Source organism: Brassica rapa, chromosome A06 (assembly GCF_000309985.2).
Source record: "Brassica rapa cultivar Chiifu-401-42 chromosome A06, CAAS_Brap_v3.01, whole genome shotgun sequence".
NCBI lineage: Eukaryota > Viridiplantae > Streptophyta > Magnoliopsida > Brassicales > Brassicaceae > Brassica > Brassica rapa.
In genome coordinates, this window is record NC_024800.2 from 6,660,860 (window position 1) to 6,686,398 (window position 25,539).

Here is a 25,539-nt window from a genome sequence, read left to right on the forward strand (position 1 = left end):
CAAAGTCTAGTATAACACTAAAAGAGAATCTGCAAGAAAAGAAAACAATCAAAAGGTTAGGAAATTAATTTGTATCAGTTGTTAATAAATGGGTAGGTAATTAGTTAGTCGGTCCACTGGTCTAATCAACATTCAAGAGTTAATGTAAATGGGCTTTCAGTATTGGGCTAAAAGTTAACAGGTTTTCCACTTACAGGTTTTAGTTTTAGCTGCTTTCCATATTTCCATTTTTTCTATATTACATAAAACAAATATAAAAGAGGAAATATATTTTATTTTAAAAAAGCCGGGAATCACCGGCGTTGTTTTTTCGTCGACGATTTTTCTGAGATTAAACATCGAAAGAGAGATAGAGAGAGAGAGAGATTCCATCTCGAAGATTATCGCCATGGAAGAATTTCTGAAGGAATTCGGAGATTATTATGGATACCCAGATGGTCCAAAGAACATCAACGAGATCCGCGAGACTGAGTTCAAGAGACTAGACCAAGGTTTTGTTTTTAATCTTCTAGTTTTCCTTCTGTTCCTCGAATCTTGTATGAGTTCTTCTCCAGAGACTTCGAAAAATCGAAGCTTTTGAGCTTAAATTCCGAAGAATTGGTTGGGTCCGTGTAGGAACAGCTAAACTACTTGAGAGTTTCGAAATGAATTGAGTTTGTGTTTGGTCTTGGTCGGTGGAAAATTCGGCATTAGTTAGTAGAAATTAGAACCATTGGTGATTAGTACACTGATCAGTACACTCATATAAACATTTCAGATATTGCTTAGAATGAATCAAACTTTTTTAATGTATTTTTTTGGTATTATAAGAATTCTCCTTCTAGTATAATGTTTATGCTTTATCAGTTTGTTGTTTAAACTTATGAGTTTTGAAGCTTGAACTTAAAAAGTTTATGTGGTATGTGCAGGTGTTGTGTACTTGGACCATGCTGGTTCTACTTTGTATTCTGAGTTGCAGATGGAAAATATCTTCAAGGACTTTACAAGCAGTGTTTATGGAAATCCACGTATCCTCATCTTTTGGACCTCATAAGAGATGTTTAACATTTTGTTTTACTAGATGAGATGGCAGATCCTAGTAGGCTCTGAATCTCAGATTTTGCATTTCTTTGATAAGTTTGTGACTTAAGGATTGTGAAACTATGATGTTTATTAGTGAGAAAGAACCATGTTAGCTTCCTCTGTAGATCTTGTTAGTATGGACAGTAATTTTTTTTTTTTGTAAGATTATGTTTCTGAAAGGGTTTCCTTAATAGTGATTTAGATAGTCAAAGTGATATCAGTTCAGCAACCAGTGAAATTATAGCTGATGCTCGGCGTCAGGTACAACTTTCTTAACATTTCTTGAGCTGTTATCCAAAGAATATTGGAGAATTTTTGTTTTGTAATGTATCTGCATTGCACACTGGATTCAGGTACTTGAATACTTCAATGCATCTCCTGAAGACTACAGTTGCGTATTCACGTCCGGAGCCACAGCAGCGCTGAAGATTGTCGGGGAGACATTTCCGTGGACGCAGGACAGCAATTTTTTGTATACCATGGAGAACCACAACAGTGTACTTGGTATCAGGGAATATGCGTTGGGTAAAGGTGCTTCAGCATGTGCAGTGGATATTGAAGAGGCAGCTAACCAGCCGGGTCAGCTAGCAAGTTCAGGACCATTTATCAAGGTAAAGCCTCGTACCGTGCAGACGAGAAACACTTCTAAACTCCAAAACGAAGAGTCAAGAGGTCCGTTTGCTCGAGAATCTTCTCTTTGTTCTTTCATCCTGAATAAATTCTGTTCAAGATGTAGCGTGTCTCATCTTATCCTGTGTATCTCGTTTTTTTTTTAATATTTACAGGAGATGCCTGTAATCTATTTGCTTTCCCTTCGGAGTGCAATTTTACCGGCTTGAGGTTCAACCTCGATCTGGTGAACTTGATTAAAGAAAATAATGAAGCTACCCTAGAAGGCACTCCCTTTGCCAAGTACGTGCGTCTTACACTCTCTCCTCATCTCTTATTTTCCTCTGTGGCTTGAATTGGTAATACTGAATGTCTGTCAGCATCAATACGTGTGCATAGTGAATATTTCATGTACATGATTCTTGAGTTTGAGTTATATACAGCCTTTGAATAGAAGAAGTAGTGATATCTAGAAATGAACCGTGCACATTTTGATGACTAAACACAAATTATAATATGAGTCCCAAAAGCGCTTGGAAACTTTTGGAAGAACTAGTTTAGCTTGATCCGCTACTTTTCCTTTTTATTGATTTCAAGTGCATATAGGAGTTGAAGAAGTTAGTTTTTTTTAGTTTTTTTTTTTTAATTTTGACTTGCATCATGGCTTATGCCCTTGTTATTAGGAGCAAACGGTGGATGGTTTTGATAGATGCTGCAAAAGGCTGTGCTACTCAACCACCTAATTTATCGGAGTTCCCTGCAGATTTTGTTGTTATGTCATTCTACAAGGTATCTCCTTCAATTTTTCTAATAATAAAGAGTTAGGTCTTTAGTTTTCAGATTTTAACTTTCTTGTTTTCACTGTTCTCATGAAGTTGTTTGGTTATCCTACTGGGCTTGGTGCTCTCCTTGTACGGAATGGTGCGTAATTGTTCCTTAGGTTCATCTCCTTATGTGTGTCTTCTTAAATGTTACTGTAGTTCAGAAACATTATCTTTAATTTCACATCTCAGACAAAGCAGTTCTGTTTTTAAGATCTCCAATATTGTTTTCATTTTATTGTTCTTTCTTTTCAGACTCATCTCTCAAGCAAGATCTACTTGTACTATTTGCTGAAACAAAGATTGCAAATGCTGGTTTTTTGACATGATGCTTTTCTCTTTAATCTACAGATGCTGCCAAATTGCTTAAAAAGACTTACTTTAGTGGAGGTATGCATCTCATTTGGTTGTGAAATGGTTGAATTAGTATGCCATTTGATGAACATATTGCTTACAGGCACTGTTGCTGCTTCAATTGCTGACATTGACTTTGTTAAAAGAAGGGAAAAGGTGGAGGAGTTTTTTGAGGATGGTTCTGCTTCGTTCTTGAGCATAGCAGCCATCCGCCATGGATTCAAATTACTCAAGTCCCTTACTACTTCTGCAATTTGGATGTGAGTAGAACTTGTCTTACTTTTGAAAATTGACTATAAACTCTCTTCTCTATAGAAGATCATCTAGTTGGTCGTTTCTAATCATTGTTTTGAAATTTGTAGAACTTTAAAAATTCCCTCTAAATCATCTGCTAGTGTATTAAAGCTAAAGCTGTCTTCTGTATCTATTTCCCAGGCACACAACATCACTTTCCATGTACGTGAAGAAGAAACTTCAGGCTTTAAGACATGGAAACGGAGCTGGTGTATGTGTTCTGTATGGCAGTGAAAATCTGAACGTAAGCGCTTTCATAATAAAAGAGAGATTTCTCGTTCCACATAATTTATCAATCCTATGGCTTTCATTTATTTGGTGAAAAAATGCTTCAATAAAAAGGAAAACAATAGTATTTGATTCATTCTAATTTTTATTTTTACAGTTATCTTCACATAAGTCAGGCCCAACGGTTACATTCAACTTGAAGAGACCTGATGGCTCTTGGTTTGGCTACCTGGAGGTGGAAAAGCTTGCTTCTCTATCTGGAATTCAGTTACGGGTATGTTTTGGAAACACAGTTGTGTTTCTTTTACTCTTTGAATTCTTCCACCTACCTGAAAATAGAAGAGAAGTTACTTGAGTAAGATGAGGGTTTGCATTCTTTGGCAATGTGTAATCTTTGCATTAAGTTACTTGATGCGGAATTGATTTTGGTGTAGACAGGATGCTTTTGCAATCCTGGCGCATGTGCAAAGTATCTCGACTTGTCTCATTCTGATCTACTGTCTAATGTTGAGGTACAATTGTTCTCTTTTTGCTTATCATTCTTCTTACTGGCTTTGGAGTTACCAGATCAGGACTTGAACCTGACATCTTTTATTTTAACCCAGGCTGGGCATGTTTGCTGGGATGACAATGATGTGATAAACGGGAAACCAACAGGGGCTGTTAGGGTTTCGTTTGGTTATATGTCAACCTTTGAAGAGGCCAAGGTATACCAACATGTTTGCTGGTAGTTTTTTTTATTTAGCGTCTCCTCATTTCCATGTGTCCGAGGCTGTAGAGTTTTAGTTTGGAAAAATCTCATTTTCTACTCTTATATTGCGGCTACCTAATTTAAACTCTTATGCTTGAATCCACAGAAATTTATTGATTTCATCATAAGTTCATTTGTTTCACCTCCAAAGAAGATTGGGAATGGAATTGCCTTCAGTGGAAGATTTGCTCAACTTCCTAGTGAAGGTATATCTTAAATCTTCTATTGTGCTTTATTCCTAAACTCTCTTGATATAGAATGACTTGATTCTGCCATTCATTCCCTAGGATGTGAATTTAATTCTGTTACCATCTTTACATGCTCACCTTTCCCTTAGTTTGGTAAATTGATGCTTTTGTTAGCCACACTTATAAACCGCATGTAGCTTTCCTTGGTATGTTGTTGAGGTAGCAAATGTACTTCGTAGACTATATATATGGTGTCTGAAACAAAGCCTCCCGCTTTTTGTTGTTACACACAGAACTTGAAAGTAAAGAATCCATTCCAGGCTACTACCTTAAATCAGTTACCATATATCCAATCAAGTCGTGTGGTGGATTTTCTGTAAATCGTTGGCCACTTTGCAGAACAGGTATCTTAATCCAGTATTGATTTTCTTGCAATTATTAGTGGTTGGCCTGGGGACCTCTTTGACGTTTGTGATTGACTTGTGTGTTTATGTTTGAAAAATACTAATAAGGCCTGTTGCATGATCGGGAATGGATGATTCAGGGTCTGACGGGTGAACTTATTACCCAAAAGAAGGTACTAGAACTAGAACATCTTCTAACTTGAATCTCTATTATCTACATATCTGTCAGCAAAGTTTTAATTTGCTTGGGAATGCCTTCTAGGTGCCTGAGATGTCTCTTATTAGCACCGTTATCGACCTTGAGGAAGGACTATTGGTTGTAGAATCTGCTCGTTGCAAAGACAAGTTGTACATCAGAATCAAGTCTAATTCATATAACCCAAGGAGCGATGAATTCGATGCACATGACAACAACATGTATGCTTTGCTTCATCTTCCTCACGTATAATGTCTTACTTCAACTGCCTTTCTTGATAAATCTAACTATAACTTTCTGGCGCAGACTCGAAAATTACAACGAGGAAACAAGAATCAATTGGTGGTTCACCGATGCCATTGGTCGGCAATGCAAGTTGTTACAGTACTCTAGCTCAACTTCAAAACACTGCTTGAACAGAAACAAGAGTCCTGGGTTGTGCAGAGTTTTGGAAAGCAATATCAACTTTGCTAACGAAGCTCAGTTCTTGTTGATCTCCGAGGAGAGTGTTGCTGATCTAAACAGAAGATTAGAAGCAAGTACGTTTATCATCTCCTTTTTAACCTTTCATCTTATTCATTATTCACCCTTCCCTTAAATGATTTGGTTGCAGAAGGCAAGGATTCCAACCGGGATCTTGAGAAACTAAATCCACACAGGTTTAGACCAAATCTGGTTATAGCCGGAGGTGAACCATACGCAGAAGATAAATGGAGAACTCTCAAGATAGGAGACACTAATTTCACGGTATGTCCATGGACCCTTTTAACACTTGATTCGTGATCATATTGTACAAATGGTCACAGTTTCTTTTGTGGTGTGTTTCCCAGTCGTTGGGCGGTTGTAATCGGTGCCAGATGATAAACATAAGTAACGAAAGTGGACAAGTGAAGAAATCCAACGAGCCCTTAACAACCTTAGCTTCATATAGGAGAGTAAAGGTAAAACATTCTTGATCCATCTTTTCTCCATGAAGAAAAAGAAAATGATATTTGATAATTGTTGAAGTAACGAAATGATGGTCTTTTTCATTTGGATTCAGGGAAAGATCTTGTTTGGAACTCTTCTGAGATATGAGCATGATGCAAAAGTAGAGTCTTGGATTCGAGTTGGGGAAGAAGTCAATCCAGAGAGAGAATAGGTTCACGCTTGAACCTTCATTAATGTGTGTGTATACCAATAATTGCATAAAAAACTAAAAAACCACAGGAACACAACATGCATTTCAGAAAATATGTTACTTGATTTGTATACCATTGTATGTTCAACTTTCTAAAAGAAAAGAAAATAAAATAAATTCCGAGTAAAATAGAGTTATTTTGTAAGTAAATACAAAACTAACGGGTAGAAGATAAGACAAATAGGAAGATTAAAATAAAGAGATGGTAGAAGTAAATCATACGAAACGCATCGTTTTGTATAAATAAAAGTAAAAGAAAACACGTGCTTTGGTTTCTCCTTGGTTCTTCTCTCTAATAATTACAGCGATATATCTATTTGTGGTACTCACAAGCATAACTTTGTTGCGAAGACCAGACTCGTACTTGGAGGTATGTCCGTCCATCTGATCTACTCGATCTTTCTGCTATGTGTTTTGTTGTTGTCCCTGGATTCTATCTGATAGGTTCTCATCTTTGTGTTTCTCTCTTGCGTGATTACTAGATCTCTATGGAGGTTTATTTAGGCTCTGAATTTGATTTACTTATATATGATCTTTCACTAATCTGATCGAATCTGGAAAGCGTTAGGATAATGTTACGAATAAATGTTGATTCTTTAGATCGTTGATGAAGAGACTCTGGAAAGTCTTTTGAGTTCGAATTATAATTCAAAGGATCACTTCTTTTCGTACATTCTTTAGTGGAATAATCATATGAAGATATTCATGTAGCTCAAATTCTTTTCTTTTTCTGCTTTTGATGGTCTGATTCATATTTTGAATGCATCTTTCAGCTTGTTGATCTTCTCAGATGGCAGTACGCTACTGTGCAGCGCTATTGCTAGTGTTGTCATGCCTTTTCAGTGTTTCATATGCTAGTCTTGGCGATGCCGATCCAAACTACAGGTATAAATAATCCTTTTCAATTTCTTTAGGATTCTTGCAGAGCTTGACTTCTAATTAATGCACAAGACAGCCTCTTTGTCCTTGGAGTTTCTAGCATGAACTTGGTTTTTGGTTAGTAGAAAGCTCAAATGTTGTTATCTGCCGACTTTTTTTTGGTATCAGGACATGTGTTGCAGAATGCGAGAGAAACGGTTGTATCGGACAAGTGTGTTTTCCTCAGTGCAATTCTTCTTCATCCAGTGGTGGTCCATGGTACACACAAGAGCCTCTGTATTTGCAATGGCAAAAGCTGGGATGTCAAGGTGATTGCCGTTATCACTGTATGGTTAATAGAGAGAAAGAACGGGAATCTCTTGGTCATGTCCCTGTCAAGTACCATGGTAAATGGCCCTTCAAGCGTGTTCTTGGGATCCAGGTACTGACTTTTTCTCACGTTTAACGGCCACTTTGTTTTCTTCTTCAATCACTTCAACGGAGTTTTTGATTTTTTTTTTTACCTTTGCTTGTTGTTAGGAGCCTGCTTCTGTTGCCTTCTCTGTGCTCAACCTAGCGATGCATTTCCATGGCTGGCTTTCCTTCTTCATTACACTTTACTATAAGCTGCCTCTGAAGCAAGATAAGACGGCTTACTATGAATACGTTGGCTTGTGGCATATGTACGGTCTCCTCTCCATGAACTCTTGGTTCTGGAGTGCAGTTTTCCACAGCAGGTAATCACGTGTACACATTACTTTATTATCCACATTCTAAATCATATATCATTTATGATTTTATGGTTTCACAGGGATGTTGATATCACAGAGAGGTTGGACTACTCATCTGCAATAGCAGTTCTCGGATTCTCTCTCATCTTAGCCATCCTAAGAACCTTTGATGTTCGAGTCGAGGCTGCAAGAGTCATGGTATCCGCTCCAATACTAGCTTTCGTCACCACCCACATACTATACATCAACTTCTACAAACTCGACTATGGTATACATCAGACTCTTTCCTCTAATCTGAAACTAAGTCAATATGTTTTCTTTTGGTGTAGTGGAATTTAATGTTGGTTTACAGGTTGGAACATGATTGTGTGTGTGACCATGGGAGTCGCTCAGCTACTGCTATGGGCAAGATGGGCGGCTGTCTCGAGACATCCTTCTAGTTGGAAACTTTGGGTGGTTGTGGTAGCTGGAGGGTTAGCTATGCTTTTGGAGATATATGATTTTCCTCCATATGAAGGCTACTTCGATGCTCACTCCATCTGGCACGCCATCACCATTCCTCTTACTGTTCTCTGGTGGAGCTTTATTAGAGACGATGCTGAGTTCAGAACTTCTAGTCTTCTCAAGAAATCTAAGCCAAAGGCGAAGTAAGTCTGCTTGCCGACTCTCACATGGATGTTTGTTCGATTTGCATATGATTTCTATCGACCATAAAATTACGATCACTGGGGAAAAAGACGAGGGAATATGGATTCAAACATTAAGAAGAAAAGCAGTTTCGTTTTTGTTTAAAGATAGGTGGTCTGTGATTTTATTTACTGACAGATGCAGATGTTTCTTTTTCAATGTTTTTAATTCTGAAAAATTTACCTTGGGCTTGACTTTGATCAGTTGAGATTTTTATAAAAGTTTCTCATTCATGCACACGCTTTTGCCAGTCTTGTTCAACTCAGGCTGTTGTCATCTTAAGACAAATCTTGTGGTCTATATGATTGTGTTAACAAAATTTGATTCTACATAATAAGTTGTGAAGAACACCCAAGCACACCAGTTTTGAGTTCTCTTTCATCATTCCGCATTTTGAGACACGACCTGCATGGATCAGACATCTTATGAGAGATAGTCCAACAAAAGAATATGTGTGTGAGATAGAGACAGAGGGAGCTGATGGACTTTGCCTGAGTAATCAAAGGTTTTGCACAATCTTCCCACTCTGTAGCCCATCGACCCGAAGAACCAGTCTCCATTGCACCTGCTTTGAGTGACATTAGGGCATCGCAGTTCCGCGGAAACCCCTTGAAGAGAATCTGTTCAGAACAAAACAGAATACAATAATAACCTTCCTGTAGTTAACTAAGGTTATAGAAGTGTCTTTACAAGAAAGACAAAGAAGTTACTTACCAGTAACTGATCTGCTAATTCCGACGAGGATGAAAACAAGAGTCCGTTCTGCCCGTCCTTAACGAGTTCTTGAATGCTTCACAAATGTTTAAGGTTAATAGATATCATAGACTTTATTCGTGAAAGTATTAAAAGTCAGTGATTGTTTACCATGAGTAGGAAACTGAACAAACTGGCAGGCCACATCCAAACATATCAACAACCTAAAAACGCCAGACATCACTAACAAGTTGGCCAAATGACTTTATTAGCGCATATGAGGTCTACATTATAACGGACTTACCTTCATGGGAAGGTCTAAACCAGATGAGGAAGTGTGTAAGCAAACACCGAGATCTGCAGAGCCTAAAAGCAATGGGTAATCTTCAGCTGAGAGCCACATTGTACGAAATGCCACATGTTTGAGGTTTAATCTTTTGATTTTCTCCTCGTACATCTCCTTTTCAGGTCCTTTACCTTCATGGACAATAGCTCAAGATCAAAAACAGATACAGCGAAATATCATTATGTTCTGAAACAAGAAAACATCATCTTTACCTGTAATGATGAACAGCAAATTGGGATAAAGGCGTTGCTCTTCTGCAATTTCAGCTGTCTCGCTTCCTTCTGATCTTGCAGCAACACGCCGATCATACATCACTGCGGCTTCTAATAGGATACCAAAATTCTCATCAGGGGTCCTGAAAAAGTTCATGTTCTAGTACTCACTATCACGGAATGATGATGCCACAAGAGCGAAAGTGATCAAAGAATAGTGATGTGTCCTCACCAGCTTGTACTGCTCACAACAAGAGCTGGTCTGTTTTGCTTCAGCGATATTTCATCGTTTCTTTTGGTTGTAAAAAGGGTTTCGCTGGGCTCTTGATTCTCCAACTCTATATTTGAGTTAGCAGATTTGGTATCACAATGAACGGAGAAACTTGAAAGGAATCAAAACATGGATATACCTCTGCTAATGATATCATAGACACCAATTGGATGACAAAGATCTTTCTTCACTCGGCAAAACAACTGAAGAAGTAACCAAATTTTCCGTCACCCTCAACACCGTACTCTACCAGGAGAGGAAGTGATTGATAAAACTAATCTAAAAAGGAAGAAAATACAAGCCAACCTCATCCCTTTCTTCAAGCAAAGCGGCGCGGAAAAACTCAGGAGGTTGATCATATAAAACTCTGGCACTGTTCAGAACATTATTGCAAACGAAATCAGAATCAAAATGTTGCAGGTTATTATGATCTATGAGCCAATTCACCTCACTCCCCAGTTCTGTTCCAATTCATGTTGCATTGCTTTAGTCACACAGAGCGAACCCGTTGCCATCTTTCCGTAATGCTTCTCAAACCTAAAGCAATGCAAAGATTATCACTTTCACCCTTTGAGATAAAAAAAAAAAAGTTCCATAGATAGTTTAAACCACAATGTTTAGTTGTATACTTACCAGCGGTATAAGGATACAAAGAGATTGTTTCTTCCTAAAGACAATGCCAGCAATGTGTATCCAAAGTTATGCCAATCTACAACAAACGCCGCATGCCTCCATGAACTCGCCCACTTAACAGCAATTAGCGTTGGAACGGAAGGTGGATTCTGCAGCAAAAAAAAAAACTCTGTAAACCTTCTGAAAACTTCGCAAAATGACTCGAAACTTTCAAAGATTGTACCTGAACCAAGAAAATGTCAGGTGCTGGTACTTTGACAAAAAGAAACCAGAGAAGCATTGTAAACTGAATAAATGCCTTGAGCAATAGAGTTACAGGATACAGTATCTTTGGCAAGAGGTTAATGAACCGAGGCTGCGCCTGTTTTAGCCCCCCCAAAAAAAGAAAGAAACAAACAGATGATGAATCTACATACTTTTCAAGAAGTTTAAGTAAAGAATTTGATGGAATAATACCATGGTATGAATGTGGATCGAAGGATGCTTTAAAACAGCTTCATGAGGTATAGAACCTATTCATGAATTCCAAAGGCATTTAAAATGATTATTGATAAGCTAACATTAAATTGTGAATCTTTTTACCTCCATAAGCAACAATGTCCACTTGAAGTGATGCCTGCATTATAATGTGTGTATTGATTATTGATAAGCTAAGGATGAGATAGATGATCAAGAACCGGATAAAAAAAATGAGAGCAAACCTGACGAGCAAGAGAGAGAGCGTGATATTGCATACGAGGACTTCGACCAAGATCTCCAAGTACCACTACACAAGCTCTTCCTCTCTTCCCCATCCTATCCTAAAGATCCCATCACAAAAAGTTAACTATTAGCACCTTTCCTTGATCGAGAGCTCAGATTTACATTGATCTCAACAGACTTTGCTACTGATCCACGAGAAACTATAAAAACTCAAAACTTTCAATGCGATTCTATATACATACTCCACAAAAAGATGTCAGATCATACACACTAATTTTAAAAATGGAATCTTACGGTGTGTCTCCGTCAATAATGAGCCGGGCAGAAACTTCTTTTCCGATGAGTGACGCGGCGGAGAGGCGATACACTAGTGGACAAGCAAATTCGGGCCCGAGAAGGAATTAAATGGGCCTATTAGCTAGAAGCCCATGTCTTATTTTCTTACGGAATAAAAGAGTCACGTGCTTATCACGTGTATCTTTTGCCACTCGAACGCTCGAAGCATATTGTAGGTGGTAGGGGTGGGCACTTTACCCGATATCCGAAGTGGTACTCGAACCCGATCCGAAAAACCCGAACCAAAATCCGAACCGAAGTAGCAAAATACCCGAACGGGTATTGAATAAGGAGAGATTGGATACCCGAACCCGAACGGGTAATACCCGAACCCAAATGGATATCCGAAGATAACCGAACATATGTATAATTAACCTTATATTTCTAGTTTACATCTCTCATTTTATATAAAATATTTATATTGATACTACACATACTTTAAGTTCATAAGATGTACATACAATTACGGAAAAAATGATTTGCTACTCACTTAAAATGCATGTCAAGTTTTTTATTTTAAAAATTAACAAAAAGTTACATCCAACTTTTTTTAAAAAATAACTAAATTAATGTCTTTTTAGTTTTAAAATGTTATGTCCAAATCTATTAACCATTCAATCTAAATAAAAAAATTAGTTAACTGAAAGTTATATTATTAAATACTAGAAATTTGAGAAATAAAAATTTTAATTTTTTTTTTTCAAAATCTAAATATCCGAACCCGATCCGAAATAACCGAATCCGAACTAAAAATACCCGAACCCGACCCGAAATATAGAAATACCCGAACGGGTTCTACACCTCTATACCGAAATACCCGAAAATCCGAAATACCCGATCCGAACCCGAACGGGTACGCGAACGCCCACCCCTAGTTGGTGGGAGGGGGAGGTAAAAAAAAGTCATATTCTAAAGTCACTTCATGAAGTGGGTTAAAAAAAAAAGAAGGCTAGCTATAGATTGTTGATTTTGGAAGTGAATCTTCCGATAAAGAGTCATATTCTTTGGACTGAACGCGACGAAAATAGACTCAAGTTCAGTATCCGGGGTGTGGGGGTTACAGACTTACAGATCTGCAGTACAATATGCTTTTCAGGATTAGAAAATATATCTTTGTTAGATAATGATTTTTTCGTAAAGAAAAAAAAAACATTAGATTTTGAAGTTGATATAGTACATAAATACGGATTTAATAGATTGTAAATATTATTTTATAGTATAATTATTATAGAAAACCTAAATATTTGACTCAATCATATTTTACTTCTCAAGTTCAAATTTAATTCGCGTTTACTAACAACATGGATTCCAACAGATACAAAGCAGTAGCTGAAGCAGGAAGTTATAACGCTGGTCAAGTCTTTGAACAGCAAGCCACTCTCCTTACAGATTTACTTGGAACGTCCAAGTTTGTTTGAACCACAACCCTATCAAGCCTAGTGATGTCTTAACTTTCAGATGCAGTAAATGCATGTGCTTAGGCCTGACTGGACCTAGTTTCTGAACCATGTTGTGGCAATATTTTTTGTGCCAGCTTTCTCTTTGCAGGACGTAAAGGAGGGCCATAAATGCCAAAATGGCGTTTAACGAGCCTGAATCCTGATGCATTATTTTTGTATCGTCTTCTGTCATCGCAGAACGTGAAGGAGGGCCATCTTTTATTAAGGCCAAAGCCGAAAGGGCGTTTGAAATGTGTGGTGGTAGCTTGTGAAGTCACTGATATAGCTCATAAATCCAACGATCTTGTTGTTGTTGGCACTAAATGTACGTATGCGTTGAAGATCTTGTTGTCGTTGGAACTAAATGTACGTATGCGTTGAAGTGGTTGTTAAATAGCTTTTTTTTTTTTTTTTTTTGTAAACTAAATAGCTTTCTTTTGTATACTAGAAATAGCTTTCTTTTGTATACTAGATATCATCACACCGGGCCGGTTGATAGGGAAGACAAGCGGTGTGACCGCTCCGTCCCCAAATCTGTGTCTTTTCGCATATTAATAATTAAGAGGACCAATTTTTTTTATAAATCTATATTTTTTACAAAAATAATAATACATATCATAAATAAAATTGAAAAATGTCTAAAAATATTTGATATGTATATAGTTTTATTTTCATCACAAAATCTACAAAATATAACTGATTAAATTTTAAAAATATTTTAAGTATTATCTAAATATAAATTTTAAAGGGTAATTTTTTTTGTCCTAAGACCATAACAGTGTTAAGCCGGCCATGCTCACCGATAGGCACAACAATTGTTCATGTTTTTAAACCTGACCCGGACACTGAACCGGACGACTTACCGGGTCGCTGAGTCGTTGGGTCGCTGGGTCGACCGCAGGTGAACCGCAGGTTAATAAATGAATTAGTTATATTATATGATAATATATTAGTTATGAAAATAAATATATAAAAACTAAAGTTTAATATTTTCTAAATATTTTTTAAAACATAAAATAATAGTTTGGATATGTATATACTTTATGTTTAAAAAGTATTTAGCAAATACTTAACTTTAGTTTTTATATTTTTATTTTCATTTGACATGCAAAATATCAAAAAAAATCGTTTAGACTACTTAAAATTTCTGTAACAAAGTAAGAGTTATGACATCTAAAAAAATCAAGATATAAAACTCACAAATATTTAAATATCTAATGTGAATAATAAATTAACTTCAAATTCAAAATAAACTAAAGTAAAAGATCATTGTAATAAATTGTCAATACCAGAAATAAACTAACATCAAATCACAGCAAATAATTTTGGTGTTCTCCATCATCGTTCACTTCATTTTTTTTAGGTCACATAGTAAAAAATCTTCATCAAAATCTAAAAATTACAAATATAAAACTGAAAAGGAAAAACCTATTTTTTTTGTCAGCACCTAACTTTTTAATTGAAAACTTAGAATATAAAACATAATGTAAAAACTAAAAAAGGAGTAAAAGTTATTTATTGGTTCAACTGGTGGTTCAACCGGTATCGAGTTCTGGGGTTTAGTGGGTTTTTGCCGGTTTTTAATAGTTTTTGCAGGTTTCTAAATATTGGGTTTTTCATAAAATCCAAACCGGATTTTTTCTGGGTCACCGAGTTTACCGGTTCAACCGCGGATCCGGGTCGGGTTTCAAAACACGCCTAAAGGTATTTAATTATAAATTGCATTCTATCAAGGATTTGTCAACTTCTAATGACAAGATTTTGTTTTGCTTTAAAGTATTAAGAATATGTTTATGTCAACGCACAACAAAACTCAGTACGAATTGACAAAATCATCTACTATTAGTTTAGGGGTTTCAAAATCTTTGACAATCATCTATTATTAGTTTTCTAAACACTAACTGAAAGTCAATGTTATTCAATTATACAAGTAAATGTTGAATTTACAAAAAAATAATTTAAACTTATTTTTATTATTATAATCATTTATTTTCAGAATTGTAAATTATATAAAAAAATCAATCAAATAAAATAACATCATTTTATTTGATTTACAAATCCATATATGATTTAATCCTTAGAGAGTATAATGATTCTTAAATCAAACAAAGTTTAATTAGTATTTGTAAATCTAAGTTTTTCGGATTTATGTATTTATATTTTTGGCATATTTTTTTCTTAAGCCACTAAAATTTATAAGTAAAATGTAAGCGTAAATAAAATTTAATTTTAGTTAATGTTGAGAAATTTCTAATTAATAACATATGACTTGAGCAAAAAAATTGAAATCACAGATACAATAACACTAACACATATTTTGCTTGGATTTCTAAATCATCAAAATTCAATGTTCAATAGTCCCTACTAAATCTTATTTTTATTTCGAATAATAAACAGTTGTACGTGAACTAATTTAAATTCAAGAGTTATAATTGAAGACTCCACATAAAGATGTGTGAGGAGGTCTGTTTTTTTTTGTGGTCATCGTCTATTTGTTGTATTGGTCGGTTAAGATATTTGTTTTGTGCGTGTTTAGTTTTTTTTTTTAACTAGGGGACTTCAAACCTAGAACTCACACTATCTCCAAAACTTATGAAACTTTGGATTTTCCCCACTTAAGACATCGACGACGGCCAACCAACCATATGTAATTCATAAGTGTTTTATTGATTTTACGAGGTTAACAGTTACTTTTTTTTGCTCGGTTAACAGTTACTTAATACTCTAGAATTCTTTCCTTCGGACAAAATGGAGAAATGAGTGGGACAATAACCTGAAGACTGAAGTTATATCTTCATATAATAGAGTACTATTTTACATTTTGCTGACTAAAAAGAGAGTATATTATTAATACAAAACTTGATTTAAAAAAAAAAGTTGTATTCAAGTATATAATAAGATTTATTATTATAATTTATTGCTATAGAAAAGTATTTGAATTTTAAAATCTTATAAAATAATAAAGTTTTCAAACCAGAAGTGCATGAAGCATTGGAGATAAAACCATTTGAGATTTTCTACATTCAATAAAAACTTAATGAAAATTTCAAATTTTGTATGTGGCACTTGCCCGGTCTAGTTCTCACCTAGAACCACCCCTGCATAAGTAGTATAATAATATTTTTTTGGGGATCAGATCAGCTCCTGTGAATCTGTGAATTATGTATATATATACCCACAAAACGCCTCGTAGTACCATTTACTTCATTCCAAAGCTATCCCAAGTGTTCATCGAAGAACGATACCAACGCACCACTTGTAATATCTCTCACATCCTCTCGAGTTGATACATATATATCTTATTGTACGATGATGAAGTTATATCATATAATATCTAGATCATTCTTCTGACTCTGTGCTTGGTGTATTATATATGTATATATATATATATTCTTATTGCAAAATCCTAAGTATGATCCATTGATGCAATTGTATTTACCTATAAAGTTAGAATTACTGTCTTAGTGTTTTATGTAGTTATAACCTTTTAAAAAATATAGTTTTCCCATGTGAATATATAATATCTTTTTCTTTCCTGCTGTTTAAAGTGGAAAAATGTGGAGGTTGAATATAGGAGAAGGAAGAGGAGAAGATAATCCGTATTTGATAAGCACTAACAACTTCGCTGGTCGGCAAATATGGGAGTTTGATCCAAATGCCGGCACGTCAGAGGAACTGTTCGCCGTCGAGGAGGCTCGTCGTACTTTTTACAATTGCCGCCATCGGGTTAAAGCTTGCGGTGATCTTTTATGGCGCATGCAGGTACGTTTTCCTTATTATTAGCGTTATTATTGTTTGTTTAATACAACACTATGTTTTTCTTTTACCAAAAAAAAATGTTTTCCTTATTTCTTATAAATTTATGCTAAACATAAAAATTTTGATTTTATTTGATTCAATCTTTATTTGGAAAAAATATATTCGAGTTGTACTTTTCATTTTAATTAGTTTTAACTATTTCGATCTGAATAAGACATATATATAGGAAAAACTTCAAGAACATATACTTGTAATCTGATTTCAGTATACAATTGTGGAAAATATATTAGTAGCTCAAGGTGGAAAAATTGTAAGAATATTGAAAATTTTCATTATTATTTATTACTAAGTAACATATGGGAGGATTTTTTTTTTTTTTGGCAAACTCATATGGGAGGATATTAGAACAATATTATATGGCTGTTAATTTTACTAACTTTATTTTAAAATTAATAAAATTATCCAAAATTATGTTATTCTGGTCTGAGTTATTTTAATTATGTATATATTAGAAATGCTGACAAATTAAATGGAAAATTTTGGATAAATATTTCAATATAAGATTTTAATTTTAATACTACACTCTTATTTATACTTTTTGATAACTACACTTTTATCTAAGTAAATTGTCTAAATTATCCTTTTGAAACGTTTATATTTATTTAATATTTTACTAAACTGTGATTAACTTTAGAATTATGAATTTAAATTATTTTAAAATTTTAACATTGATATTTTAATTTTTAAATAGTATTTTAATTTTTTATTTTATAATATCATATTGTTGACAAAATCCTATAAGATATACTTTATATTTATTTTAATAATTTAAAAATAAATAAATAATAAGCATATCTAATATTTAATTTCTCGTTCACTATTAATTTAACAAATAGACATAATGAATTCCATGTGTAGTTCTTAATTCTTCATAATATATTCCTGGATGTAATTTGATTTTACATATTTTTATTTTGATCTGGTCGAATTCGTCTATTTTCTTGCCAACATCAATTTTGTTTGGTCTATGGAATTCTAACATGTCTATTTATAACAATCACATCAAAGTACAAAAATAATGAGTAACAAATAAGAACATCAGAGATATAGCATTTTCAAAAGCACTGTCTGTATTTTGGATCAACTAATAGCAAGAGAGACACAAATTAGTCTACGATCTTGTTACAAGAGAATCTCAAATTATAATAAAGAATTAATCGGATAGATAATACCAGCAACAACTTTTTATTTATATAGCTAAAAAAACTAACAATAGAAATACTTTAACATATTTCATAATAATAAAGATTTTTTATCTTACAAATTTAACGTAAGTGAATCTTGAATATAAGCAATCTCAACGATAATAATATCTTAATTTAAAATTTATTTATTAGAATTTAAACATTAGAGCTAAAATTAGGATAAAATTATCTTTTTACATATAAAAAGTGTAGTTTTAGAAAAATGAGATGTATTTTTCAAATTTTGATTCATAAATAAGGCATTTTAAAAATTATTCCTTTTTAAATAGACTAATAAGCTAAATTAAGCTAGGATATATAAAATATAAGTAACAAAAGATAGATTTTTAACATAATCATATGATATATTGGGAAATCCATGAAATGTAACTAATTTTTGTTTCTTGTAACTTAAATGTAACTAAATTTCTTGTAAACAAAATAATAAAAATTAATTCTAAATTTTCCTACAAGTGGTAATATATTTGCCTATGACAATAAATGATAATTTAATTTTCTGTAACTCAATACGAGTTGCTGATATTTGAACATAATGATACCATATTAGTTCCTCAAGGAGAAGAAGTTCGAGCAAGTAATGCCGCCGGTGAAGGTCGACGATGCACAGAGAATCACGAAAGAAGAAGCGACCAATGCATTGCGGCGATCCGTTCACTATTTCTCGGCGTTGCAGAGCAGCGACGGCCACTGGCCAGCTGAAATCACAGGTCCACTCTTCTATGTTCCGGTCATGGTAAGTTTTTATGCGGGAAAACCATTCTTGGACTACAAGTAAAGGTTTGGTAAAAGAAATTGAGTAATTGAAGTATGTGTTTTTTCGTTGTTGTTGTTGTTGCTGCAAGGTGTTTTGTTTCTATATCACAGGACATCTTGATGAGATGTTCACTAAAGAGCATCGTAAAGAAATGCTTCGATACATATATTGTCACCAGGTACAGTGTTGCACTAGTTTACCTGAGTACAGGAACTGGAAACACTGATCTGGTATTAACTTATGTGTTATATTTTGCTTCTCAGAATGAAGATGGGGGTTGGGGATTACACATAGAAGGCAAGAGCGGTATGTTTTGCACCGCACTGAACTACATATGTTTGCGTATTGTTGGAGAAGGTCCAGATGGAGGACCAAGAAACGCCTGCAAGCGAGCAAGGCAATGGATTCTTGATCATGGTGGTGTGACTTACATACCTTCTTGGGGAAAGTCTTGGCTCTCGGTAAGATTTTCAGAAACATAAGCATGACCGGATCTAAGATTTAGTGGGCCATAAACATTTTAGGTTAATTTCAATAATTTGTTTTGGTAATTTAAGAGGCCATGCAATATATGTATAATAGTTCTTTAAAATTTGGAGGCCAGGACGAATGTTTCATGTGGTTGAGAATTAACCATGCACATAAGAAATATATATATATTCAAAAAGGTAGTTGTGTTTATATCCATTATATTGTATTTGTCTGTGTAGATACTTGGAATCTATGATTGGAGTGGAACCAACCCAATGCCTCCAGAGATCTGGCTCCTACCTTCTTGGCTTCCAATACATCTTGGTTTGTTATTTTTGTAAAATCTTGGAGTAATTTCTTTTGTTGTGTGATATGATGTTTTTGAAGTAAGAAACAATAATAACAACAGGGAAAACTACATGCTTTTGCCGGCTGGTTTACTTGGTCACGTCTTACTTTTATGGAAAGAGATTTGTTGGTCCAATAACACCTCTTATTCTGCAACTTCGAGAAGAACTCTACGTACAACCTTATGAAGAAATCGATTGGAATAAAGCACGACGTTCATACGCAAAGGTTAGTTCACGCTTTTTTATTTGTTTCTTTCTTTCTCTGCAAGATTCTTATGTTGTACCATGTAGGAAGACATGTATTATCCACATCCTTCTATTCAAGATTTTGTATGGGATAGTCTTCACGTTTTCGGCGAGCCTTTGCTTACACGTTGGCCACTGAACAAGCTTGTGAGAGAAAAGGCTCTTAAGGTAGTGGTGGATTACATACACTATGAAGATGAAAATAGCCGGTATATCAACATTGGATGCGCTGGGAAGGTGAAACACATTGAGTAGTCCTTTTAAACAAAAGTTTATAAGACATGACAAGAATGATATTTAAGAATATGTATGATCTGACTAAAAACAGGCAATGTGCGTACTTGCTTCTTGGGTTGAAGATCCAAACGGAGAATATTTCAAGAAGCATCTCGCTAGAGTTCCAGATTATTTTTGGATTGCTGAGGATGGGATGAAAGTGCAGGTAAAAGTCTTATATATAGTTCTAACCTATATATGTATACGCTCAATCACTAGGTTACTTGAGTTCCAAGCATTTATGATGCAGAGTTTTGGAAGTCAACTTTGGGACACATCACTTGCGATTCAAGCTTTACTTGCTAGTAACATGTCTAATGAAACCGCTCATGTACTCAAGAAAGGACATGATTTCATTAAGAGATCTCAGGTAACTTCATATTATACTAGTGCTCTATATAGTTAGTTGAATATATATGTGTTTATTCCTGAGTCAAAGAACTTTGAAGATCAGAGAAAACCCTTCGGGAGATTTCAAGAAGATGAACCGACACATATCCAAAGGAGGATGGACTTTCTCTGATCGAGATCAGGGTTGGAATGTTTCAGATTGTTCAGCCGAAGCATTTAAAGTAATCAATCACAAAACACAAAACTTAGAGATCTTGTTGTTGTTCTAAGGATAATGTTTGTCTCAATTAACATACATCTCTTCTTGGTTTCATATATAGTGTTGTCTTCTGCTCTCCAAGATGCCACCTGACGTTGTTGGCCCAAGAATGGATCCTGAGCAGCTATACGATTCTGTGAACCTCTTACTATCTTATCAGGTGAGAATATCAATCCCTAAGACAAATGTTTTATGTTAAAATGACAAATGAAATCAAACTCTTGTGACCATTGCTTTATTTGTAGAGTGAAAATGGAGGTATGACAGCATGGGAGCCTGCCCGTGGATATGGATGGTTAGAAGTAATAACTTACTGTTCTACTTTATCTACAAATAATATTAAGAGATTTTTTATCATCAGACTAAACCCATATCCTTTTTTGTAAATATGTGTTCCAGTTGTTCAACCCTACAGAGATGCTAGCTGATCTTGTTATCGAGCGTGAGTACGTGGAATGTACTTCATCGGTTATCCAAGCATTGATCATGTTCAAGAAACTATATCCAGATCACAGGACCAGAGAGATTGATAGAACCATTGAAAAGGCGGTGCAATTTATAGAAAACACACAAGAAGCAGATGGTTCATGGTACTGTCCCATTAAACTTAAAAAAGAGTGTATATCTAAGGCCAAAGCATTAATCAGGACAAGTATCTCATTTTTTTAACTGGCAAAGGTATGGAAGCTGGGGAGTATGCTACACATATGCAACATGGTTTGCTCTTGAAGGCTTAGTAGCAGTTGGTAAAACGTATGAAAACTGTTTGGCTATACGTGAAGGTGTTGCCTTCCTTCTCAAGAAACAAAACAGCAGTGGAGGTTGGGGAGAAAGCTATTTGTCTTGCTCTGAAAAGGTACTGTCTCTTTTACAATCTTTTCAACGTTTTAGAAAGTGCTTTAAGCAACAGAGTCTTGAATCTTGTTGGATAATGCAGAGATACATAGAGTTGGAAGGAGGAAGATCAAACCTGGTGCAAACCGCTTGGGCATTGATGGGTCTAATTCAAACGGGACAGGTTTGTCAAACATTTCTTGATTAAAGTATATGTTTAAAATGAATGTCATGTTTTAATGTTTTGTTATCAGGCCGAGAGAGATCCAGTGCCTCTTCACCGTGCTGCCAAACTTATCATCAATTCGCAGTTGGAAAACGGAGATTATCCTCAACAGGTACTAATATGATCTCTCTCTCTTTTTCTACATCCAAAATATCATATTGACCAAAGAAATTATTTTTACTTGAATTATTATTATAATAACATATGTTGCTGCTTGTGTGCAGGAAATGACAGGAGTGTTCATGAAGAATTGTTTTCTAAACTATGTCACCTACAGAAACATCTTCCCTATATGGGCGCTTGCAGAGTACCGCAAAGTTATTTAGCTTTTGCAGCTACTCAAGATTTTTTAGTTATACACATTATTTCACATAGTGACCCGGTCATGTATGTTGTTACACTCTTTTCTTTTTGGTCTCTTTCCATTGGATTGTACCATGAATAAAACTATATTCAAGAAGTCGTCTTCGCTTTTTAACGGGAGTGAGAAAAATTTAGAGTCCGTAGTACTCATAAGATAAGATACTAAACTCAGATAGATAATGGACGATACACAAAAGAGTCTTTAAACATCCAAACACTACAAAAGCCACAACTCTCGTTTGGTCCACACTGGTAAACTTCAGCCGATCGAGACAGATAATATAGCTTTGAATGGGAGATGGAGAAGGTGCTGAAAGACAAGTTTTTCTTCTTCTTTTAAAACTACATTTATTACATTATGTTTTGCGAGGAGGCGGTGAGCTGCTGCTGCTACTGTTACTGCTGCTTCTTTTCCCTCTCAGTGGCCTACACATTTAACAGCCAACAACAACAAACTCATTCACATCAAAGATGATCACCACTGTTAAGCACTGCACATATTGTCTTTGATATAACTAGTGCGAACAAATATTTTCACGTTAACATATCAATCACGTGGAGCTCAATAACTAGTGTCCGTTCCAAATGTTTACTGTGTGTCTTTCATCAAGATATGGATCGACTTTACTACACATCTAAACAATGAGCATTTTCCTACTAATGCATTCTGCAAACATAAAGTGTTTCCAGTTAAGATGAGGAGTGAGGACTAGTGTTCAGTAAAGAAAGTGTTTACCTTCTAGGACTGCGGCTCCTTGAAATCTTCCTAGGAACCTGTGAGTTTCAATAACGCACACAAGACAAAAAAAATCAAAACACTACTCAACAAGGCATCAACATTTTATAGCTAAAAAGTATCTGCAACAAACCCTTACCCTTCTGGGACTTGGCGAACTAGAGTATGAAGATGACCTCCCACGTCTCCCAGCTGGACCTCGTCCCCTGCTTATAAAGAAAGACACATTTACACCAATAGCATACTCCACATAGATCTATATAACTTATCATATGCGGTATATATGTGTACAGGAATCAATATGTCACAAAACTACATGCAAGGATAACACAAAGTAGGAACTTGAAGTATACTAGGAAAAAACAAGAGCAAAAGACATGTCACGACTCATATCATCATAGGTACTATCTCAGCTATGCAACTGCAACGAAATAAAATCCCGGAGATGTCAAAGGTAGCCCAAAAAACATTCTTAATGGGTTTAAACATACCTGCGGGGTGAAAGCGACCTTGAACGAGAGCGAACAGGTCTACGAATTGGGGATCGGCTACGTCTGCGGATTGGAGATCTTCTTAAAGGACTGCGTAGTCTCCTTGGAGGTGACCTGAAACCAATTCAATATAATTACAAAACTGACACTTTTTCTAGCTCCAATGAACTAGCCTACAAAGCAGTAGTTCCTATCGTCCAAACACTACTGCTTTGTAGGCTGGTTCAGTAATTTTTGTAATTATGAATGGACTTACCTTCGTCTTAGAGGAGGAGGAGACCGTCTGCGAACAGGGCTGCCACGGATTCTTCTAGGGGAGCCCCTGTTGATACATAAAAGATGAGAGATTGATTCTAAAATAGCCACAGAAAACAAATGGTGCAAACAGCTGACCTTGGAGGAGATCTACGTCGTCTTGGAGGAGAAGATGGCGATGCAGCCCTGCGTCTAGGTGGTGTATCACCACGCCGGCGGATAGGAGAGCTTGGCCTTCGACGAGGGGGAGAATCAGGTAATCTCCTAGGTGACGCGCCTCTCCTAGGCAGAGGTGATCGCCTTCTTGGAGAAAGTACTGGTTTCCGTTGCGGAGAAGCTAATCACATATTGATGAGAATCATTGACACAATCAAAACATATGTTACAACAATAACAAAATATATAAACAAAGACGTACTCTCTCTTGGGCGCCTGGGCCCATCTTTCTCAATGTCAGCACCGGCACTATCAGATTTTGTAGCCTCTCTTTTTGGTGCACTTGAGACAGGTTTAGGGGGTGAAGATACTTTCTGACGCGGTGGTAGTGTGAACTTTGCTTTGACAACATTTCCATCAATTTGACCCTGCGGTAAATAAACAAGACAAGTACAAATCTTTTCAGCCATTATGTTAAGTAAATAACATAGTGCATGTTCATATTTGGAAAAAGACATACACCATCCATAAACAGCTGAGCTTTCTCAGCACCCTCTCTTGCCTTGAACTCAACATAAGCATATCCTTTTGGAAGATGAACCTGTTAATATGCAAAAGAGTTATGAACATATCTCTTAACACGTAATGCCAGGAAATAACAGAGAACATCGAAATAGCAGCTTACAGCCCGATCCATGGCAAGATCCACATGTACAACTTCACCAAAGTTGCCTACAAATACGAGAACAAAAACTCATTACTAACACAGAGTGTGAAGTTTTAAAATTGTAGCCAATCCAGTTGGTCAGCAGAAAACTACAATAGCAATAATGCCAGTGATGGGCTATGACAATAACGACCTATATGAAAAGATCAACCAACATACCAAATATTTCTTTGAGATGGCCTTCATTCACATTCCTGCTGAGAGAATCAACATGGAGAACAAGTGATTCTTGAACAGGTGCAGCTTTCCTGAAATCATAATTCGATTGTGTTAACTCAGCAAAAAGTGAGGATCTAATTGAAAGCATTAAACTACATATCAGTTGAAACGGTAGCGTTTTACCTAGAGGGTGAAGAGGCTCCTTTAGACTGAGGAGGAGGAGGAGAGCGACCTCGCCTACTAGCAGGCCCAGCAGAACTGCAAAGATAGATCAGAACATTCACGCCACACGAATAAAATTTTTACACATAATAATTATTAAATGCAACAGTCTCCAATCTTAAAACCTCTAAATTGGGGCAAATTGAAAAAAGTTAGAAAGACAACCCTAACCTTTTTGAACGAGGTGGAGGACTGCGACTCCCAGAGCTAACGCTCCTGGAAGGAGAAGAAGAAGAAGAAGAGAGCGATCTGGAGCGCGAAATAGACCTGGACGGACTCGAACGAGATCTGGAGCTGGAACGAGAGGAAGACCCAGAGACGGAAGGTGAACGACGTCCACGACTTGGTTTCGCCATGGGCGACAATCGAGCAGAATCGCGAAGACGACCTTCAAAACCCTAGCGGATAAAAGAAAAGATGAAAGTGACTGTGAATTTTACTTTTTTTTTTTTTACAAGCATTAAAAAATTCCGCGAGAGGAGTGATACGTGGCGGGTAATTATTATTTTAAAGGGCTTTTTTTTTAGCTTATAAGGCCATGACTAACTTTTTGATGGCGTTTTAGGCTTTTTACATGTTGCGTTTCGTTTATTCGTTTTGCCATTAATTTCATGAATTTTTTTTTTTTTTTCAAAATATAAAAA

At 35.7% G+C, this 25,539-nt stretch overlaps 5 protein-coding genes across 8 annotated transcripts; 3 read left to right on the forward strand and 2 right to left on the reverse strand.

Annotated features, from left to right (window-relative positions):
* The first annotated feature begins 163 nt into the window (after positions 1-163).
* LOC103872446 (molybdenum cofactor sulfurase) lies at positions 164-6,216 on the forward strand. The gene is made up of 21 exons (XM_009150840.3): positions 164-491; positions 909-1,007; positions 1,265-1,323; positions 1,416-1,734; positions 1,848-1,974; positions 2,355-2,460; positions 2,547-2,592; positions 2,844-2,882; positions 2,950-3,106; positions 3,282-3,384; positions 3,526-3,642; positions 3,803-3,880; positions 3,974-4,075; positions 4,226-4,325; positions 4,601-4,711; positions 4,820-4,884; positions 4,974-5,128; positions 5,214-5,446; positions 5,521-5,654; positions 5,738-5,848; positions 5,950-6,216. Exons 1-21 carry the CDS (start codon positions 389-391, stop codon positions 6,046-6,048), a joined length of 2,463 nt encoding a protein of 820 aa, XP_009149088.1. The 5' UTR covers positions 164-388; the 3' UTR covers positions 6,049-6,216.
* Positions 6,217-6,319: 103 nt separating this feature from the next.
* On the forward strand, positions 6,320-8,597 carry LOC103872448 (post-GPI attachment to proteins factor 3). Of its 2 annotated transcripts, none has more exons than XM_009150845.3 (6): positions 6,320-6,457; positions 6,861-6,972; positions 7,135-7,387; positions 7,486-7,682; positions 7,757-7,944; positions 8,029-8,597. In XM_009150845.3, exons 2-6 carry the CDS (start codon positions 6,878-6,880, stop codon positions 8,325-8,327), a joined length of 1,032 nt encoding a protein of 343 aa, XP_009149093.1. In that variant the 5' UTR covers positions 6,320-6,457; positions 6,861-6,877; the 3' UTR covers positions 8,328-8,597. The 2 variants fall into 2 exon arrangements, with proteins under 2 accessions (XP_009149093.1, XP_018515409.1); XM_018659893.2 differs by lacking the exon at positions 6,320-6,457 and adding an exon at positions 6,459-6,531.
* On the reverse strand, positions 8,548-11,620 carry LOC103872447 (UDP-glycosyltransferase TURAN). Of its 3 annotated transcripts, none has more exons than XM_009150841.2 (16): positions 11,515-11,620; positions 11,220-11,318; positions 11,101-11,134; positions 10,975-11,030; positions 10,742-10,879; positions 10,519-10,667; positions 10,333-10,422; positions 10,192-10,258; positions 10,025-10,088; positions 9,847-9,952; positions 9,615-9,757; positions 9,361-9,533; positions 9,228-9,280; positions 9,078-9,153; positions 8,855-8,983; positions 8,548-8,768 (listed from the first exon to the last, which is right to left on the reverse strand). In XM_009150841.2, the coding sequence occupies exons 2-16, from the start codon at positions 11,310-11,312 to the stop codon at positions 8,745-8,747; spliced, it is 1,395 nt and encodes a 464-aa protein (XP_009149089.1). In that variant the 5' UTR covers positions 11,313-11,318; positions 11,515-11,620; the 3' UTR covers positions 8,548-8,744. The 3 variants fall into 3 exon arrangements, with proteins under 3 accessions (XP_009149089.1, XP_009149090.1, XP_033128775.1); XM_009150842.3 differs by lacking the exon at positions 11,515-11,620 and adding an exon at positions 11,463-11,508; XM_033272884.1 differs by lacking the exon at positions 11,515-11,620 and adding an exon at positions 11,399-11,417.
* Positions 11,621-12,359: 739 nt separating this feature from the next.
* LOC103872450 (amyrin synthase LUP2) lies at positions 12,360-22,259 on the forward strand. The gene is made up of 17 exons (XM_033272879.1): positions 12,360-16,757; positions 18,567-18,752; positions 18,862-18,951; positions 19,037-19,234; positions 19,484-19,568; positions 19,654-19,820; positions 19,886-20,077; positions 20,169-20,282; positions 20,367-20,486; positions 20,566-20,688; positions 20,788-20,886; positions 20,972-21,028; positions 21,126-21,316; positions 21,405-21,582; positions 21,664-21,744; positions 21,815-21,898; positions 22,011-22,259. The coding sequence occupies exons 1-17, from the start codon at positions 16,551-16,553 to the stop codon at positions 22,110-22,112; spliced, it is 2,274 nt and encodes a 757-aa protein (XP_033128770.1). The 5' UTR covers positions 12,360-16,550; the 3' UTR covers positions 22,113-22,259.
* An 11-nt stretch (positions 22,260-22,270) lies between these two features.
* On the reverse strand, positions 22,271-25,455 carry LOC103872449 (serine/arginine-rich splicing factor SR45). Its single transcript, XM_009150846.3, has 12 exons — positions 25,067-25,455; positions 24,857-24,931; positions 24,674-24,762; positions 24,473-24,519; positions 24,308-24,388; positions 24,050-24,215; positions 23,770-23,968; positions 23,633-23,698; positions 23,377-23,490; positions 23,025-23,091; positions 22,886-22,923; positions 22,271-22,575 (listed from the first exon to the last, which is right to left on the reverse strand). Exons 1-12 carry the CDS (start codon positions 25,249-25,251, stop codon positions 22,506-22,508), a joined length of 1,197 nt encoding a protein of 398 aa, XP_009149094.1. The 5' UTR covers positions 25,252-25,455; the 3' UTR covers positions 22,271-22,505.
* Positions 25,456-25,539: the final 84 nt, after the last annotated feature.